The 20,727-nt window shown below is 42.5% G+C and overlaps 1 protein-coding gene across 1 annotated transcript in view; it reads left to right on the top strand.

The window, feature by feature from the left end:
- Positions 1-304: 304 nt before the first annotated feature.
- Positions 305-20,727, top strand: part of NEDD4 (NEDD4 E3 ubiquitin protein ligase) — a 121,523-nt gene continuing 101,100 nt past the window's right edge. Inside the window, exons 1-2 of the mRNA XM_030578594.1 lie at positions 305-450; positions 20,071-20,144. Of these exons, the coding sequence (XP_030434454.1) occupies positions 406-450; positions 20,071-20,144 (119 nt within the window). The 5' untranslated portion in view covers positions 305-405. The remainder of the gene's footprint in view (positions 451-20,070; positions 20,145-20,727) is intronic.

The raw sequence follows: 20,727 nt of genomic DNA, 5'->3' as shown, positions 1-20,727 counted from the left end.
CTCTGGGGAGCGCAGCTCACCATTTAAGCGGGCTTTAGGTTACTGAGCTGATCAAGAGGGGTAACTGTCGCCAGTACCGGAGGGAAGACTGGGTTCTTTGCCAATCAGAAACAGTATCTATCTCCAAAGGCGGAAGGAAGCCGAAGCTCTGATCCAATCAGAAGGGAAATTTGTCTCCAAGGCTGAAAGGAAGGCGGGGCTCTTAGCCAATCAGAAGGAGTATCTGTCTCCAGGGCTGGAGAACCTGATTGGGATCGGGGGAACGCGCACGCGCGACCTGTTGGCTGTAGCCGCGCGCGCTGTGTGCTGGGGCGGGGCAGAATGTAAACAGGAGTAGGCAGTCGTGGTGAGGAAGGTGCGTCTGTGGTGTAACCGTTGGTCCAGGATACCGCTGCTTGGCCGGCCATGGCGGCCTCTCCGGTGGAGGTGGTCGGGCTGCCGAGCGAAGAGGTGAGGTTCGTTGCGCGGCCCCAGGTTGCCCGCTTTCCGGAAGGGAGGCGGGAGGGCGGCAGCTCCTTTTTGCTCTCTCCATTCTCTTTTCCGGCGTGGTGCCCGGACCCTCCCCCTGACAGGCCGCCTCCGTTGGCATGAGGGCCTGTGACTGTGAGTCCGTGTCGTGGGGGCCCGGTGCCCTCCCCCCCGCCTGTGCCAGCCTCAGTGTGGTGTTGGGTGGTGTAGGCAGGAGAGGAGCCCAGATTATGGCTGTCGTGGGCTGGGGCTGTGCGGTGCCCTCTCGGGGCTGGCAGAAACCTACCTGTTAGGGGAAAGGATGTGACCAATCTTGGGTCTGGTCTGTAATCGTTTTCTTTGGCCTCTACCGAGTGGCTGCTGCCGCCACCCAGATGTGTCTGTCTCCTTCCCTGAACGTGGCCGGAGGTCTCCCAGCGTCCTGCCCCGAGAGCGCTGGCTGCTGGGTAGTCCTGTCATCCGCGATGGCCCCTGGAGCGAGGTGTTTGGGTTGGTAACCTGGTAACTTCCTCCTCTAGTGGTAACAGAATTTAGTGTTGGTAGATATCCTAGGGATTATCTGAATAAGAAAAATTAACCTTATGTTATGAATGGTTTGTGGATTGCCTGCCTCTTTGAACAAAATCTGAAACCTTTCCTCCTGTCTTGGAAATCTGTAGTATACTTTCTAAATCTACCGAAGTCAGTATTCCAATAATTTGAACTGATACCTGTTTGTAAACAATGTATAGGGAGGATGAGGGAGACTAGATGATCCACTTTTTCTAAGCATGCTAAGTAACTTTAGGTTTGGGCTGTGCATTTTGTTTCGGTAGTGTTATCTTAGAACTTTAACTCTTGGGTAACAAACTGATTTTTAGAAACTTTTATGTTTTAAGTTTGCAACCTGAAGGTGGTAATGAAGAGTGTAATGTATCCAAGTGGTTTAAACTGCACATATGTATGCAGGATGTAGATACTGGCTATCTGTGAGGAATATAGTTGTAAATACTTCATGACTCTTTTTATTAATGAACGTTTTAACTACTACTTTGTTTCAGTTGAAGGTAAAACCCTTGAAGTTTTCCAGTGGTTGATAAATTTAGGGGTACCACTCTTATATACTATCTGTAATACACCTGTGAAATATGAGTGGGAACTAATTCCTTGAGGGACTGCTGGTGGCATACACTCTTGCAAGAAGAAATGAACTCAACTTTTTTTTTTCTCCAGGTATGTCGTGATTAAAAGTTGTTTTTATTGGCGAGCACTTGGGTGTCCTGTGTGAAATGCTTGGAGTGTTATCTTTGAGCCAACAGGGTGTATTTTACCAAAGCTGTCTTTGGTCCACTCCTGTGTATCAGAACCTACACATGCTTTATGTAAATGTATTTACCTTTCAACTTTTGCCACTATTTGAGTGGTTCACAAACATTAATTCATTTTTACAAAACCTCTCTGAGGTAAAGGAGTAGTATTATCCACATTTTTACAGATGGGGGAACTAAGACACTGAGATTAAGGTCTGAGGTATCCACTGACTTTTTTGGTTGCTCAATTGGAGACATAGAGCCTGATTATTATTTTTTTAAGAGTACTTGACATTATATAGCATGTATATGTTCAAGTACAGCTGCCATTGACTTGAGTTCTAGCTATGAATGCTCAGCACTTCTGCAGATTGGATCAATGGTCTCAAATTGAACATCCAGAAAATGAGGTGCGTATCATTAGTGACCACCAGTGAAAATGTTGGTTTAAATAATTTCCTTGCATCACACAAGAACTTTATGGCAGAAGCAGGGATAGAATCCAGCTCTCTAGGTCATGTTTTAGCTGCCTTAACCTTGAGACAGTCCTTTCTCTTCCTGTAATCCTCTGCTTATTCACTACAGATGAAGGGGTCCTACAGACAATAGCCTCCTTTACTACACAACCCTGATTTGCCTCAGCAGCTAGTCTGTCTTGTGTACTAAATGAGGCAGGGGTCCTGTGGAAAAAGTGGTATGTGATCGTGTAATCAAAGAATGTGTCATGACGCGTACAAACAAGGGGGTTGAATTAATGTTACACAGACCATCTTAATTCTGGCGTTTCCTAACTTTTGAATGTTTGACTTTGTAACCTTAGTGTTGTTTTAAAGTTTTTTCATGAGTAATCGTAGATATAGCTTCTCAGATCTCTCTATCCATTTCTTTCCCTCATCTACTTAGTCACTACTCACTGAACAGGAAAAAGACAAGTGTGCAGATAATTCTTTTGCAAATGCTACTGTCTCAGTATAGTTTTAAAAAATCATGTTGACAAATTTCCTCTTACTCCACTTGTTAACCTTGAGCCACCAGCTTCTAATTTTCCGCAGGAGTATTGAATCCCCGCTCAGCCCCAGACCCTGCCCCATCTTCACCTCTTCTCCCAACCCCCCACTCCACTCCTCTACTTTCCACCCCAGGCCCCATCCCCACTATGCCCGTTCCCTCAAGGCCCCACCCCCACCTCTTCCCTGCCTCATTCTGCCCTTTCCCCCGAGTGCACCCCGTCACTGCCTTTCCCCCTCCTGCCCAGTGCCTCCTGCACGCTGCTGAACAGCTGTTCTGTGGCATGCAGGATGTGCCAGGAGGGAGGGGGCAGAGTTAATTTGTGGGGACAGCAGGCGGTGGGAGTGGGGGCTGCTGGTGAGTCTAAGCACCCACTAATTTTTTTTCTGTGCGTGCTCCACAGAGTCTGTCCCTATGCCTTGGGCTAAAGAAAGCAATGCTTTCAAGTGCAGTTTCCACCTCCAGGTGGAATTTTCTTTTACAATGCTTTTTGCCTGAGGCTGTTTTTGAAAATTACTCATCAGCTTTAGCTAATGCAGAAAGAGGAGTCTGGCCTGTCTTTTTGAAATGGGTAGCTGTGTGCACACTCAGTGTGTGCTCTGAAATTACTGTTTGCTTGGTTAAAGGGTGCAAATCCAGATGATGGTTTGAAACTGTACATTTGTGTACACACTAAAACATGACTGCCTCTCTACCAGGGTAGTGGTGATCCTACTGATGTTTCTTAAATGTGCTTACTTTAGTACTGGTGCAGTTCTTGGTGAAAAGTCCTTGGCTGTGGGACTTGCTTCTTTCAGGTGGCACACGAAATCTCAGCCTTACTGACTTCTAGTCTTGCATTACTCTTACTTTCGTTGGTCAAGTATTTGCTATTACTGGATCACTTTAATCTGTTGAAGTAGTATAAGGGAAAAAATTTCTTCTGCTCTGCTCTTCTCTGCTTAGTTGAATCTGCCACAGTATGGCACGGCTCCTGTATGAGGAGAAATTAAGAAGACTGGGACTTAGCAGTCTCTTTTCCAAGCTGAAAAGGGAAGATATGATTGAGGTCTATAAAATCGTGAGTGCTGGGGAGCAGGGTTGGGGGCTGCTCCACACTGCTTCTGGAAGCAGTGGCATGGCCCTGCTCTGGCTCCTATGCATGGAACTGCGGCCAGTAGGAGCTGCAGGGGCGGGACCTGGTGTAGGAGCCAGAGTGGGGACATGACTGCTGCTTTTGGAAGCCCCCTAAGGTGAGCACTGCTTGGAGCCTGCACCCGTGTGCGTCTTTCCATGTCCCATCTCCTACCCCAGCCCTGATCCCCCTCCTGCCTTCCAAACCCATTGATCCCAGCCCTGGGCACCCTCCTGCACCTCATAATGTTTATCCACAGCCCCACCCCAGAGCCTACACCCCCAGCCTGGAGCCCCCTCCCACATCCAAACTCCTCATTTCTGTCCCCACCCTGGATCCCGCACCCCCAACCAGAGCCCGCACCCCAACCTCAATTTTATGAGCATTCATGGCCCGCCGTTCAATTTCTATTCCCGGATGTATCCTTCAGGCCAAAAAGTTTCCTCATCCCTGCTCTAGCACGTTGTTCACCTCACTCAAGTCTGAACATCTGATTTAATTGGGACCATTTGATTAAAATGCCTGGACAATCATTCTTTCTAAATAATGCAAAAAGCTGTAATTATGCAGCTAAGGATTAAAGTTAGGGGAAACTTCACTGCAGAACTAAGAGTAAAGAATTATAAGCATCAATAGACCTTTAATGAGATGATTCAGTCCATACTTGTTAGTGGCAAATATTACAAAGTAAAAGAGGGGAATATAACAAATGTAGATAATGTTAAAAAATAGTGTTATGTCCAGTGAAGGAAGATGAATTCAAGAGTTACCAGTGTTTTAATACAAACCAGTCAGTATTTCTTACTGATGAGTTGCTTATTAATTACAAGCTTTTCTGAGCTTTGCTGTGATTGCCATTGAAGCTGACTAGGTAGGAGCTCTTTCTTGTATGACAAAATCCACATGGATATTTTTTGTGGTAAGAAAACTTTTAACATGGACCTGACTCCTGTTCCTCATGTGAAACAAAAAGTCATATTTTAAAAAGAAGACTGTAATGGTTTGGTGGTGATCTTCTGACACTAGTACTAAAACCTGAGTGTTTCTGTTGACGTTTTTACAGTCTTGTTCAGTTAACTTTTATTCAAGTCTCTAGTGAAGTTCAAAACTTTACAACAGTCAGAGGTGTTAAGTTTATGTGGTGAACGTGGTATCGTTGGAACCTGAGATGAAAGCTTACAGTATATCTATGTAAAAATACTTTATGCAACAGCATGGAAGTAGATGCATAGGATTCCATGGCTTACTATACTAGTTCTGAATTAGTGATGATAGAGCTGCAAATGAGTTGAGAGCTGCAGATGGGTTTTCAAACTGTTTTTTGGGTTACCTACAACAATTCAAGTTCATAATACTTGCAGCATTGGATGAAATATCTACATAACATCATAGTTTGTTACAGGTCACCTTCTTAGCTATGACCATAAAATAATTTGATTTATAGCTTTTAGTCTGGAGTATTGATTAAAAGAGGACGAGACATTGGGATCTTCAGTTGTTTTTTTTAAAGTCTTATTTCAGAGGTAACACTGGAGAGAGAACATAAGGAACTGTGGAGCCCGCACTGATAAAGTACAGAAACTTTCAGTTTATACAGCGGAATATAAAACTGAGTGATCATCATTTCAAAGTGCAGATGCATGCAGAAGTTTAGGAAATAAAGAGTACTGTTGTGTAATCTTGACCCTCTGGTACTGAGTACATTCACAGGGCACTGGACATTCGGAAAAAAATTGGTCACTACAGTTTATTTTTGTTAAGGATCATTTAATCTTCTTTTGTTTAATGGCATAGTCTATCAAACTGATAAAGTAAGTTGACGTTGTTGGCGTGGCTCAAGACACACTGATGCCATTCCATTTATAAGACTTTGCCATGTGGTGGCTATCTTATGCCTATATGGCTTGTGCAGTTTCAGTGGGCCTTGGACCATATGCACATCTAAAATGGTACTTTGGCTGCCAGGTCAGATTTCCCATCTTTAGTCTTATCTGATTCTGGTAAGCTGTGATGATGAGCCTTCCCTATTTCATCCTTTGGCTCTCTTGCTGGCATCCTGGCCCTTTATAATAGGTAAGATGGGGGCGACCTGTAGAAAAGGATTCCTAGAAGACGCAGTGTCTCTCAGATATGAACGGTGTATGCCTATGGGAGTAGGCCCCCAGACATGGGGTGACTGAGATGGAGGGTACAGTCATAGGCATGTGATAAGAGACCTGAACTGGACCCTACAAAACTACTTTGCCCTCGCAAAAGTAATTCATGCTCAAGGTTTCTCAGGCATTACAGTGGCATACTCACTTTCAGGTGAAGCTTTCTCTGGCTTGATTTCCTTTCTTTACCCTACCACTGCATTTATTGATTGTAATGGAGAATAGTCAGTCAGATCTTGCAAGCTAAGCAGTTTATGTCTGACTAGGAGACCATCAGGGAACATTAGGTTAATTTAGTGAGTTGGCACCCTTTCCTGATAGTAATTAGTAAAGCATTGGCTCAGTATGATGTAAAGGAACATTTTTTCTCTTGGAAATTTTGTCTTTCAGATAAGACTTAAATGCCCAAGATCACTAGACCTTGAGTCTTTCACAAACAAAAGGTTTTTTGAGAGAGCAAATGTGAACCCTGGCTTTCTGGTGAAATTCCAGCTAAGGTAACATAATTGAATTGCATTTCATCAATTTAGGTCTGATGAAGTATTCAATTTCTGCCATTTATTATTAGCTGGTGATTTCCTTTTCACAGGTGGGTCAAATGATTTTGCTGTCTTACATGTCACATGGGTGGAATGAGGTTTAAAAGTATTATACTACACTAGAGCTGGTGGCAACAATTTTCCACTGGTTATAGTGCTGATTTAGTGAAAGCTCCAGGTGGCCACTAATGTGTGGTGTGTTTTTTTGTTTTTCTTTTTAACTACTTTATCTTAACCCCTGTTCAGAGGAAGACGGAATGACATTATGTTTGAACACATGAATGGCTGCAGTAATGATCCTACTGATGGAAAAGTGTAAAACCAACAATAAAAACTTGTGTAAGGAGAACTCAGTAGCCATTTGTTTAAATAATGAAATGGGTTTAAACATAATCCTATGTGTTCTAACACTAGTTCAGCTGCACCTGTTGCTGACACTTATCAGGTACAAGTGGTCTGTCTATGGAGCCAGGAAGTTGGTCAGATTATGTCTTGGGTCCCCAGTCCATTTGCAGTTAGCACTCAGTGGTGATCTCAACAATTTTTATAGAAGTTGGCTTGTATCCATTGCCTTTTGCTGCTTTCTGATGTATAAAGATCTAAATTGTCTTAATTTTTTAAAACTTTGGACAAATCTAGAATGTTAAATATAGTTGTTCCTGATTTTGCTGAAGACTATTTGAGGGGAGAATTTCTGAACCTGTATTATTGAGCTTCACCCTAACTGAGTTGTTAATTCTAACATTCTCTTGAACAGTCACTCATTTCAGATGAATATTGTTGAACACTTGAATAAAAATTCCTCCTCCATTCAATTGCTTAGCTTCCAATGTCAAATTTTGTAATACCATTACTTCACTAATTTTCCAGTCACTGAGTGCACTGAGATAAAGAGCTGCGTTCAGATATTTAGACAAAACCCAAGAATGCTTTTGGAAGGAAGATTCAGGGAGACTTCCAGGTGTTCATAGATAATACCAGAGACAAATAAGATGAGTACCTAGTCTCATTGATTTATAAGTCACCTTTAATTCTAGAGATGTTTCTGTGTGTATAGAAGATTCAGCACTCTGCTTCCTGATTCTCTCATTTCCAGTAATGATCATCTAGTTGCTATGACAAAGAGTCCTGTGGCACCTTATAGACTAACAGACCTGTTGGAGCATAAGCTTTTGTGGATGAATACCCACTTCTTCAGACACATGTAGTGGAAATTTCCAGAGGCAGACACAAATATGCAGGCAAGAATCAGTCTAGAGATAACAAGGTTAGTTAAATCAGAGAGGATGAGGCCCTTTGTTAGCAGCTAAGGTGTGAACACCAAGGGAGGAGAAACTGCTGTCACTGAGTGCGCCGAGATAGAGAAGAGCTGCATTCAGATTTTTAGACAAAAACCTCAAGAATGCTTTTAGAAGGAGAAACTGCTTTTAGCAGTTGAGGTGTGAACACCAAGGGATTCTTGCCTGCTTATTTATGCCTGCCTCTGGAAATTTCCACTACATGCATCTGACCAAGTGGGTATTCACTCACAAAAGCTTATGCTCCAATATGTCTGTTAGTCTATAAAGTGCCACAGGACTCTAAGTATGGATCTGTAAAAAGTGACAAGCACGGCTACCCCTCTGATAGTTGCTACGAACATGTGCATGCCATTTGGCTGCAGACAGGAAACAAAGTTGAAACATTTGCCTGCCGTTCTTAGGCTTGGAAATTCCTGTTGAGTGATGGAATTTGTTAATCTGTGATTTCTGTGTTCATTTTCAAAATGTAAGCTCCTTTCAGGTTTAGTGTTGGATAGATTAAGTGAGTTAGTGGCTTGAGAAACATGCTGGAAAAGGCACTCCATAAATTTAATATTGTAAAAAATTTATGCTAGCAATAAATGAGTGTAACTCATGCCATACAGTGATCTTAAACTTGGTGCATTTCTGTCATGCTATTTCATAGAGACAAGGTGGATGAGGTAATATCTTTTATTGGAGCAACTTCTGTTGCTCCAATAAAAGAGAGAGACACTTTCGCACTTACAGTGTCTACAGTGTGGTGTTGGTGTGCGTGTGTTTTTTTTTTTTTTTTTTTTTTAAGTTGCACAGAGTCTGAGCCCAGGTCAGCTGACTTGGGCTTGTGGGGCTCAAGTAGTGGGGCCATAAGATTGCAGTGTGGATGTTTGGGCTGAAGCTTCCCTGAGACACTCCCTGCCAGGGTAAGGTACTCTGTATCCTCACTAAACACAAGGTGGAACAGATTGTTTGGCATAAGTAGTTCACCTTGAATGGTCTTTTACAATGCATGTTAAAATCTCTGCAGTTATAGGACAAAAAAGGGGGTTAGTGGATTGCAGATTGTTGTAATAAGTCATAAATCCAGTGCTCCAAATCCATGAATTTTAGTATCTAGCAAAGTTATGACTAATTTACGAAATCAGGCAATTTGTCTCTCTCCTTAGAGATCACCACATCTACTTATCCAAAACATAGCTTGTGTAAAGCCAGCTTCTGAATCCTTAGTTCATTCTCTTATCTTTTTCTGCCACTCTGACTATCCTTGTGTACTGCAGTACACAAAACACTACTCAAGTCTAGATTCTGTTCTTCCCTTCACCAGCACCCCAATTTCCATGCTCTAACTCAGTTTATTCTGTTGCTCTCCATCAGACTTTAATGTGAACTTTTAAATTAACATGTTTTCTCACTTGAACTTTCAGTACTCGCACATTAGAAAAATAGCAGAGTAGGTCTTGGCGGCTATGCTTTATCTTTATACTGTGTGCAGACTATGAAGATCTTAGAAATTCACATCATATTGACTTTTTAATATGTAATCTGTCATGCTTTTGATTACTGCACTATTTGATTTATTTATTTTAATATTTTGAAACTGCATTTGTTGGCTAGGTTTAGTGGTGACTGTTTCTTGACCTATGCAAATGCGGGGAGGAATAAGAACATAATTAGAACTAAAGAATAACAGGATGTTTTCATCTCAAGCCATTGTTTCATTTCCACTGATCTTAGCTTGGAGACTTAGACATTTTAAAATTTGAAGACGATGATGTAGAATAGCCAACATTAAACACTGATTTACTTTAAAACTACTTGATTTATGCTAGATTTTAAATGTTTTCAAACCAAATTCCCTATTCTGCTCTCGATGGCTTGTACACCTCTACCTCAATATAATGCTGTCCTCGGGAGCCAAAAAATCTTACCGCGTTATATGTGAAACCGCGTTATATGGAACTGGCTTTGATCCACTGGAGTGTGCAGCCTTGCCCCTCTGGAGCACTGCTTTCCTGCGTTATATCGGAATTTGGGTTATATCACGTCATGTTATATCGAGGTAGAGGTGTAATACCTTGTGTGAATTCCTTCTGAAAATGTTGCACTCTGAGTTAAAAGCATGATGCTAGATGAAATACCTGCTCTTTGTGGAAGCTGTTCTAGTATATAACCTGTTGTGCAGCCTTTTTCTTGAACATTTTCTAATCTGTACTTAGAACTTTTTAAAACCCATCTTTAATTTCAAACGTTATACCCATTCACTACTTAGACATGTCTAGAAAACAATGATGGTATATATGCTGTGGCATTTAAATGCGTCAGTTTATAACTGTCAATACACTGTCGTCATCACTATAAAGGTACTAGTTACAGGTTCAGTTTCTCTCAGTAACTATTGATGAAGAATGCACACTAATGTGGATTGCCAGTTCCAACTCTGCTACAGAACACTGTGGAATCAGGATGGGCCAAAGAGTACTTACAGTGACACGAGTCTTCATAGTCACTGGAATAGCTAATGGTATATTTGTAGAGCAGTGATTCTCGGTCTTTCTAGACTACCGTAGCCCTTTCAGGAATCTTGATTTTGTCTTGCATACTCCCAAGTTTCGCCTCACTTAAACTACTTGCCTACAAAATCAGACATAAAAATACAAATGTCACAGCACAGTATTACTGAAAAATTGCCTTTCTCATTTTGTCTGTATTAAATTTTTAGTTTGTACTGACTTCACTAGTGCTTTTTACATAGCCTGTTGTAAAACTAGGCAAATACCTAGATGAGTTGATGTACCCCGGAAGACCTCTGTGTACCTCCAGAGGTACACATACCCTTGTTGAGAACCCACTGCTCTACAGCTTTGCAAAGAGTAGACTTAACTTACTATTCACCAATTCCTTTTTCTACTTGGGGGACTTAATATCTCTGACCCTTCCAGTCATTGCCCTAAAAATATATTCAGCATGGTAGTCAGCACATCTTGTGTGCCAGTTGCTGCCTGGATTTGAGGAGTATTCTCAAATAGCATGTTCTGCATAGCAGACGCCTTCTGCTTAATTGAATGCTTAATTCACTAAATTCCTCTTGCTGCTTTAGTCAAAACAGTACAATAGCTCTCTGCTAGAAAGATACGTTACTGTTGATTTTTTTTTCCCCGTGCTACCAGTCTGACACTCTTCTGAAAGTTAATAGCTGAAAACAGTCTTTATCTGTGTTGCAAAATACCTCTGATACCTGTCAATACTAATTGCTGTCTCTACAGGTACTGCAGGAATGTTCAGTGTCTGTCTGGAATAAGACCTATATCAGCATTTATTTTCCTGGGATTTTTATGAATTTAGACCTGGGTGCTGCTAAACTTCCAATATGAAGCATGGCATCTTCATGACTATCATGCTTTGCTGGAGCGCCATTAACTCACCTATTGTACAGCTTCTCTAATTGTTGAGTTCATCACATGACCTGGTAAAATTTGGAAGTTTTTTTGTGTACTTCTGTACACATGTAAGCTTTTCCCTTTACTAGTATAGTTGACAGTTTAGATTAGCCTTTGTTGACCACTTACAGGTGTCTAGTGTCTGATCAACAAGCATCCCGTACAATGTTCAGCTGTTTCATGGTACTGTCGGTGTTCTGATAGACTGAGCTAGTAGCTTCATCTGCACTTAAGGTTGCCTAACACTTCCTATCATAAGTTTTTCACTTGCTTATAATGGTGACAAACTTTAACTGTGTAGGCTGATATCTTCCATGTTTGCTGTCAGCATCGGGATAAACTTGTTTTAGAAAGTTTTGGTTAAAACAGATCAGTAGTTTTGAAGTATGAAAAGAAACCATCAGTACTTGATTTGTTAAAACCATTTTTAAGGTGAGTTTTGCCAACAGACTGGAAGTAGTTGAGGTTTGTAGAATATTTTTATTTTAAGTTGGTAGAGGTGTCTATATAAGCATAACGGCAAAGTTAGCTTTCTCCAAATACCATTCTGCATTAGTCCTTTTTTGTGTGTAGATCAGTTTTATGCTGACTCTTGGATTTGCATGGTTTCGAAAGATAGGAATTTCAAATTTATTTTGTGAATAGTGCCAAATACCTTTTACAATTATGGTCTATGGATCAGTACGTACACTTAAGTCCTAATACCAGCCTCAGTGAAATCCAACCCATACAAATGGGAAATAGTGCTTTTCAGTGTCTGCCAGCTCTCTGACAGAAACTTGGAGCTTGCAGAGATCAGCACCAGTTTTCCTCTGCATCACTAATGCAGATGCATGATTCTGCAGTATTTGCACAGTTTAAGGGAGTACTACTACAGTTTGGATCACAATGAGGGAGCACAATATACTCACCTGCGTAGGGCCCCAGAATAGCTAGGGACAGCCCTGCTTGCATCTTTAAGAACACAAGACTGTTCAGAAAGTTGCCAGTCGGGATAGTCTTTCCTCATTACTGGATTACCATTGGTGATATTGAAATGCTAGTAGTGATTCTGGGGTACCCAGCCTACCTCTTGCTCCCTTGGCTTATGAAGCTGTATTCTGGCCATCTTAACAGCATCAAAGAATGATTCAGCTACTGGCTCAGCAAGTGCAGAATAACCATTAAATGTACTTCTGGTAGGTGGGGAGGGGTGCTGGGGTTTTTACTCACTAAATTTGATCTCTGTGAGGAAAAACATCCCAATGGTTATAGCTGCATGTTGTATACTGCTTAATATCTGATAGGCAAAGGGGGGAAGCTGCATCAGGGTGAAGGATGAGGTTGACCTGCTGTCTGCTGAATTGGAACATCCAGAGGGCTATTAGAAGAGCTAACCATGGACCTCTGTGGCTTTACTGTGGCTGACTAGTAAAGTACTCTTTTAGAGTTCTGTCATGGTTTTCTGTGAAATAGTATCTTGTGTACTTTAGATTTTATGTTGGTAGTAGGGTGACCATGTTTCCCATTCCCAAAGGGAAAATGGGACACCATGTGGGGCTAGGTCAAGGCCTCTCCCCCAGTAGAGCTGTTGTCACTGTTCACCAGAGACCTGATTGGTCCCCCCTCTCACAGGGGTGGGGCTGTTGTTGCTGGCATTGTCCCCTTGCATGGGCTGGCATCGATGCACACACCCCCCACCCCCTTTCCTCTGCACTGGAAAGTTTTTACAGAAGTGGGTCTTTGTCGCATTTGCACTTGCCAGCTTGATCAGTTGGCAAGAGCAAATGGGACAAATGCCTACTTTTGCCAAAAAAGTCAGGATAGAGTTTAAAAAAGGGACTGTCCTGGCCAAAACGGGACGTATGGTCACCCTGGTAAGTAGGGTCTTTGCCTGCTGCTATGAGTTCCATAATACTTGAAGTACATCCATAAATATCACTGGTCCTTTGCCTTCTGCTGTATATTCTGCAACCTCTGGTATGAACTCATAAAAATACTCTGACTTTCTACAAAAATAGAACTTGAGTTTTGAGCTTTTGGCAACAACCCCTAGTGAAAAAGAAATAAACAGTAAACATTGATGCCATGTATGTAAGCAGTAGTTCAGTGAAGTTCATTGTGGCTGTATACACACCAGCCTGTGAATTCCCCCGCCCCCCACAGATACGCATGTGTGTAGCTAATGTTCTTATCCTGCAGTGTCATGGAAGACGTAAGGATATACACCACATTGCCATGCGGAATGCTGGGGGTGGGATGGGGTAAGAGCAGTAGCCAAGGAGTTCTCAATGACTGCAAAGGTTGCTGAGTGTGATCTTTGGCCTATTGGTCAACCATGCTCTGCAACTCTTGTGTATGTTGCCTGAGCAACCACTCTGTTTTCAGTCTTTCCTCCTCTTTTGTATTCTAAAGGGTCCTCTAAGGTCTTTGATCATGGTCTAAGACAACTGCAGCTTGAAGGATCTCACAGAACATCACCTCCCTAGTCCTCTTCTTTCTCATTCTGATCAGGGTCAGACATTAAGCAGATGTAGAGCTGGGGGAGACCTCTCAAGGCCACAGCGCCAGAGGCTGCTGATCAAATCTAATAGTGTATCTATTTGGTTTTTTGGTCGGGGAGGGGAGTCTCAAAACTCACTTTGTGACTCCCTCAAATACCCTTAATAAGAAATGCTTATTGACCCTGTAGCTTTGGAGCACCTTGCTACAGACATCTTTCAAGCTCAAAACCATGGTGAATGTGGCCTGGCAGGGGGAAATAATATCACATGTTGCTATATGGTTTGTCCCCCTCCCTAGGTACAGATACAGGTACAGATAGGGAAATGATAGTAAATATATTGACACTGTTTTCACAGGCAATGATTTTTGGCTGATATCTCTCACTTGATGGTGACAGAGGCACAAAGCTTGGCTGTCCTAAAGTTACCTTTCCCCTAGCCTGTTAACTTCTGTGATGCTAGACAAACTCAAGGCAGAGTGGCGTGGTCAAGTGTCCTATCCTGGAGGAAGAAACAGGGCTGCCATCCATTGAAGTCATCAGGAGAGGATTGTAGAGTATCTACATGAAAGCGTCATTGAGATCTCTAGAGGATAAGAGTCAGACATTGCTATTCTGATAAACAGAGGACTCCGCATAGGCCCCTGCATAGCACAACAAGCCAAAGAAATGAAAAGTGGAGGCTGATTCTATCTTTGTTTGTTGTACCTGTACCCCATTATGCTCACCTAACGTGGATTGCGTAACCAGATTACCATACAACTCTTTCTAGAATGTATTCTCTAACCTTTTGTTTTACTGGGATAAAGTGAGAAGAAAATAATGAAAAAGCAATCAGTTTGTCTTAATTTGCACCTGGCCTATTTGCCATTTTTATAAGAGAACACAGGCCCTAGGAAGAATGAAGGGGAAGAAGGTTTGAGGGAAAAGAAAACAAATAAACAAAAAACATACTGCAAGGAATAATTCATGTACACACTTATCCAAGCTCCCTCCCCTTTTGTCATCTGCGCTTCCCTGGCAGGAATGGCTAGATTCCTCTGGAGTTTCAAACAATTCTAGGCTCTCAGCATTTTTTGAGTCCGCTGCCCTCTACTCCCTGCCATGAACAGCAAGGAGGAGGGTCAGTATCATAGGCATCAACTAGGGATGTAAATATTGTTCAAAAAGTTAACCAGTTAAACTATTAAAATTATATCCTGGGGTCAGCCAGCAGATGCGGGCCGCCAAAGGCTGGAGATTAACAGTTAGGCTGGGTTAACCAATAAGACCAATGATTACCCATTAATCGTTTACTATTTTACATCCCTAGTATCAACAGTCATCTGCAGGGTACCAATGGGGTGACTTCCAAGTCTGGCATGCAGGTCTGTGGTGCAGCACCAGGTCTTGTCTTGCTCTTGCTTGCTTTGTGGTATGTCTGGCATAGTTTCTTCACTTTCCATGCTGCACTGCTGCTGATCTCTGTCATGCCCCATTGTCCAAATCACCTGCTCCATCTATTCATAAATTTGTTGTTTCTGTGAGTGAGCCGCAGCTGTACTTGCACAGCCTCATCTTCCCACAGGCCAAGGAAATCCTGTACTACTTCTCTCTTCCAAGCTGGAATACGTCTAATAGCTCTGTGTATACGTGTAGCTGGCCTGGTCACTTGAGCAATTGGATGCAAACAGCAAAGGTGGAAAGTAAGGAAAAGGCATTTCAAATGTACATGGGGAGTGGGAGAGGGGGCTGAAAGGAGATGGTGGCAGGAGAACAGGTATCCAGCCTCTGTGACCCATGGGCAGTGGAGATTGACTGGAATGGTCGCTGTTGCAGGGACAGAGGCATTGTGGAATGTGTGCTGGAGGACTGTTAGTCAATACAACTAATGCAGTGTCTACTCATACTGTGTTGACCTTACTAGGATGACCATGGCTCTGTGCTGCTCTGAGATGTGGTGTTACTGTGTCGCTGTAACTGGCCGCTTACCAGGTGGGAAACCAATTTAAGTGTAGCCACATGTATAACTAAGTTGATGCAAGTGGATTTGTGTTGACTTAACTTACTAGTGTTGACCAGGCCTTTGATCCTACCCCGTCATGAACTTCTCTCCCACTCCATTCCACTACTAAAGATTTTCAGAAGAGAGTGGTCTTGGTTGAAACCATCATGGGCAACTGACTTGTTGTGACTAATACAGGTTAAATGTAGCCATGTCAGTCGCAGGATATTAAAGAGACAAAGTGGGTGAGGTAATATCTTTGAGCCTATTTCTGTGGGTGAGAAAGAGAAGCTTTTGAGCCACAGAGCTCTTCTTCAGGTCAGGGGCCCCAGCTGGTGCGATAAAAGATATCTTGCCCACCTTGTCCCTTGTAGTGACTAATACAGAACTCTACCTGTGGCCAACAGATCGGCTTTTGAAGAATGTGGGTGTTTATTACTGCCTAATCATCCAGTTTTAACAGTGCGAATATGGTGTTACTATGCCATTTCTTTTTTTTTTCCCCTTCCAGATTAAACTCTATGTACTGTATATAAATTTTGGCTCTTCTGACAGAATCCATAAAGCCCCTTATGCTCCTAATTTCCATTGAAATCAATGGACATTAGAAACCTGAATACAAATTAGGAGCCTAAATTCCTTTGTGGATTTTATGTTTGACACCCAAGTTTTTATGTAACCAAACTTCATTTTAACCACACAAAGCAGCAGACTGTAATAAGTCTCCAGTTTTGAAAATGCTGTCACAGGTTGTGCCTTTTTTCAAAGAGTTCTTTTGGTCTGCAAAATCTTCTGAGACTGCATCTTCACCCAATGTTAAAGTTAAGACTGGTAATGTGCAGGCCTAGCCATTCAGGTGAATAAAAATACTTGAACTACTTAAAAAAAAAAAAAAAAAAAATCAGTGCAAGCTTTATCTCCTTTTCTGAGAAGCTCTGTATATGCTGGAATTTGTTGAATTTTGTCTCTCTTAAGCGTATCAAACTATTGCATAAACTCAGACTTGTCTTGGGTTGTTAAATGCATGACGTGAAATGCCATTCATTCTTAATTCTTGTACTGAAGCTTTATTGATAGAATACATTGTTTATGCCAACAGTCTAGTATATTCAGACTGCCGTATTTAGCTTTGTATATTTACTAGGTTAATCTAGTGTTAGGTCATGAGCTCTTGACTGACTGCACTCTGGGTGGTGTGTTTTTTGAGACTCCCTCATTGAACTGTTCAACAAATTGTCAAGTCTAATACCTGGTGGTTCTGTTTTTATGATGATGATTATAGAAATGAGTGAAGCACCAAAATCTATTGTAGCTAATATGTTCAACAGACTTGGCGGAGAAGCAAAAAATAGCGTAATAAAATCAGTTGTTGTAGCTTTGCAAAGAGGGTCCTGAGTCTAGTAAGGGTTTGTTTTGGTGGCTCGTGGAATGGGAGAGTGCAAAAGGACAGCATAGCCTGAGTTCTGCAAGATTTCCAATCCCCCACAGGACTTCTGGGGGTGGGCTTGAGATCTCACAAGATTTGGCACCAGAAGGTCTTGAGGGATTTTGCATGAGATTTGGATCCATGATAAGAGTCATGCTCAATGCTACTTTCTGTTTGCTGATTTCCAATAGTTTAATCCACCCTCCCACCTTTATCTGGTCACTGCAGGCTGTGATTGTTGCCTGCTTTGGGGTTGGAAAGGAATTTTTCACTATATCAGCAGATTGGCCAATGCTGGTTGGGGTTTTTGCCTTTCTTATAGTAGAACCTCAGGGCTGAGTTTTGGGCTACTGAATGGCTGGAATTCTCCTCCTCCCAGAGGTCACAGTATGGACCAATGTAAGTCATTTAATTGTCACAACTTTTGGCAGGTGCCCAGTGCAGGAACTTACTGGTTTAGGCTCCAGATCCAAAAAGGCAACCTGGGAGACATCTCCTTTCGAGGTGGGGGCATCATGTCTAACCCCTTGGGAACAAATGCAAACCAGGGGGTGGGGCACTGCTCCAAGGGACCGCCTCGCCAATGCACTTGATGGCAGTGCTGGCTGGGGTTGGGTCTGTATCCCCTCTTGCCTCAACCCTTGAAAGAGGCAGTGATGCTAGTGGACAAGTGGAGGCACCCAGAGACCCTCCTACTGTGGTGATTGGCTCCCCCTGCAGAGGAAGCCCTCAGGAATGGCAAAGGATCAGTGAGATGGGAGTGATTGTTGGGCTATCCCTCAGCAGGAACTTGGGATGTAATTTGACTAATAAAAATTGTAGCCTGGTTAAAACCCACATCACATGTCATAGAATCATAGAATATCAGAGTTGGAAGGGACCTCAGGCGGATATCTCGTCCAAACCCCTGCTCAAAGCAGGCCCAATCCCCAGACAGATTGCCCTCTTCCATGCACTGAACACACAAAACTACCATTTGACCATTATCTCTTCAAGGTTATTAGCCCAAAGTGACTTTCTAATAATTTTAAATTTGGGGATGGGGAAAATCTCTTGTTCTCCAATCTGAGGTTGTAGGAAGGAATTTATTTATTTATTTATTTGCACTCCATCGTGGCAAATCCCAAAGGGCCATAGCTCTCTTGCAGGTTGAGCATCACCTGGATTAATTTCTAGCTAGGTTCTTTAAAGTGAATATCCATCCACACTATTTTATGGCCATTATTGGCAATCTTATGCCAACAAAGCTTTTGGCGACGCATGATTGCCATCCCCCTGCCTGAGCCTGGCTGCCAGGGACAGGGGCTGAGTGAGCCAGATTCCCCTCCCTCTGGCATGTTTCTGGCTCACTTGGCCCCTATTTGCAGAGGCGGGGTGAGGGGGCACCACCACCTCTGCAGCCAGGCTCTCTCAGGGAGCTGCTGCACCGCACAGAGCAGCGACCCAGAATGATCACTTTAGCCGCATGAGATGCGGCTCCAGCCTGCCCAGACACGGCTGCCAGGGAGAGAGCAGAAAATGCCGTGAGGGGGTGGTGCAGCTGGAGGACGGAGTACCCTTCACTCCCATGCAGGTAACATGATGGGGAGAGTGGCGCAGCAGACCAGGACAGGGGGGATGTCACTAGGCAGAGGAGACATGGGGCAATCACATGTTCTCCCCTTTAGTTTGTCACCCCCTTCCTCCCCCCCTTGTTTGGGGCAGCATGAGTCATTTGTGGGCCCAGCAGGGAGGTCTCAAACTACTGGTCCCTTACAAAGCTTTTATCAAAGCAGGAAATTGTTAATCCTTCTCCTTCCAAAATGGCATTGGAAGAGTTCTAGCATTTCTGGTTGTGTTGGTCTCCTAGGTCATCTCAAGAGGTCTCCTATATTAAACTTGATAAGGCCTCTTATGCTATCGTATATAGAGCCTCACAGCATGCCAACTTTGTTTTGAATATGTAGTTCCTAAATTAAGCTGTTACTGCTCTACCCTGAATAATGAGCAGTCATTTCCAGGAACACCTAGAGTTTAACAAAACAAACAAACTATAGTGATAGTGTGGTCTAGTCGGCACTAGACAAAGTTTGCTGGTATAGCTTAGCTATACTATACTATATAGCTATACTAGCAAACCTTCCTGGTGTAGACTCAACTTAGATCAGTAAGAGTGCTTTTGCCAGTATATAGTTTATACCAGTCCCCTGACCGAAATAAGCTATCCTGGCAAAAGCACTCAGATCTGTGTAACTGTCTACATTAAGGCTTTTGCCAGTACACAAATGTATTTAAAAAAAAAAATCACACCCCTAACTAATATTACTGGCAAAAATTCCTAGTCTAGATCTGGCTTCATTCTCTGTTAACCATCTTTAGGTTAACTACCTACCACTTGAAGTAGAATGCTCCTGATAAGACTATTTTGCAGAAGTAATAAATGTTGACGTTTTTATGTACAAATGAGCAAGCTGTTTGCAGCATATAACAATCCTTTCTTCTTTCGGTTATCCTCTGTCTCTGGGAATTTCCTTCCTTACTGACTGATTCATCCTGTTGAGCAGACTTTCAATTCTTTTGGTCCTCCAGGAAAGAAATGTGTAATCTAGAGGATATTTCCCAAACATATCATGATAATTTTGGGATCTTAGCAATTGAAGTTAACTAAGATGTGGTTTTAGTATGGTGTGAATCAATGGTGGTAGTATTTAATAAGGGATGCAAGTAAAATAAATCATCCAGAATTTCAGAAGCAGATTTTTATCAAAATATAGTATCTGGATTAGACTAGCTTTCAGTCTGAAATCAGTTATGCCAAAGGTTGGATGGGGGGGTTGATTTTTTTTTTTAACTGTGGTAAAAAACTTTAAATTGAGGTTGGGGTGGACTGTAACTTTATTTTATATTTCAGGAAAACACACGAATTGTGAGGGTGAAGATCATAGCTGGAATTGGTCTGGCCAAAAAGGATATTTTAGGAGCCAGGTAAGGGTATGTGCTTGGTCTGTAAAGGTGGAGTTGATGGTACATTTTTTCACAAAAATCTAATATTGGATAATACTCTGTTTACTATTCCATATAGTACCAATGTACATTCACATCCTGTTAAACTTCCTTGCCAAAAAAAAAAAAATCAAAATATGCTAATTATCCAGTCTCTGGCCCTTTCTACTAGGGCTGTCAAACTGACGACTCCTTGTTGTCTTGCCCAAGGGTCTGTTTGGTCAGGTGTCGTAAGCATATCTTTCTGCGGGTAAGGTTGTAGCTAAATCACAGTAGCTCAAAATATTAGCTGTGAATGCTGTAATCCCTGTTCTTATTCATGCCTTAGCAGCATGAAGTGGCAGCTGCGTTGAATGTTAGTTAGTAGGAGCTAGACCAGTGGTCTCCAACCTCTTTATGCCCAAGATCGCTTTTTTTGAATTTAAGGGCAATCCAGGATCTACCTTGCCCCTTCCCCAAAGCCCCACCCCACTTACTCCATTCACCTCCCCTCTCCTCCGTCACTCACCCTCACTCACTTTCACTGGGCTGGGGTAGGAGGTTGGGCTTTGGGATGGGTTGTGGG

The sequence above is a fragment of the Gopherus evgoodei genome, chromosome 10 (genome assembly GCF_007399415.2).
Source record: "Gopherus evgoodei ecotype Sinaloan lineage chromosome 10, rGopEvg1_v1.p, whole genome shotgun sequence".
Taxonomy (NCBI): domain Eukaryota; kingdom Metazoa; phylum Chordata; order Testudines; family Testudinidae; genus Gopherus; species Gopherus evgoodei.
This window is presented reverse-complemented; position numbering and strand designations above follow the sequence as displayed.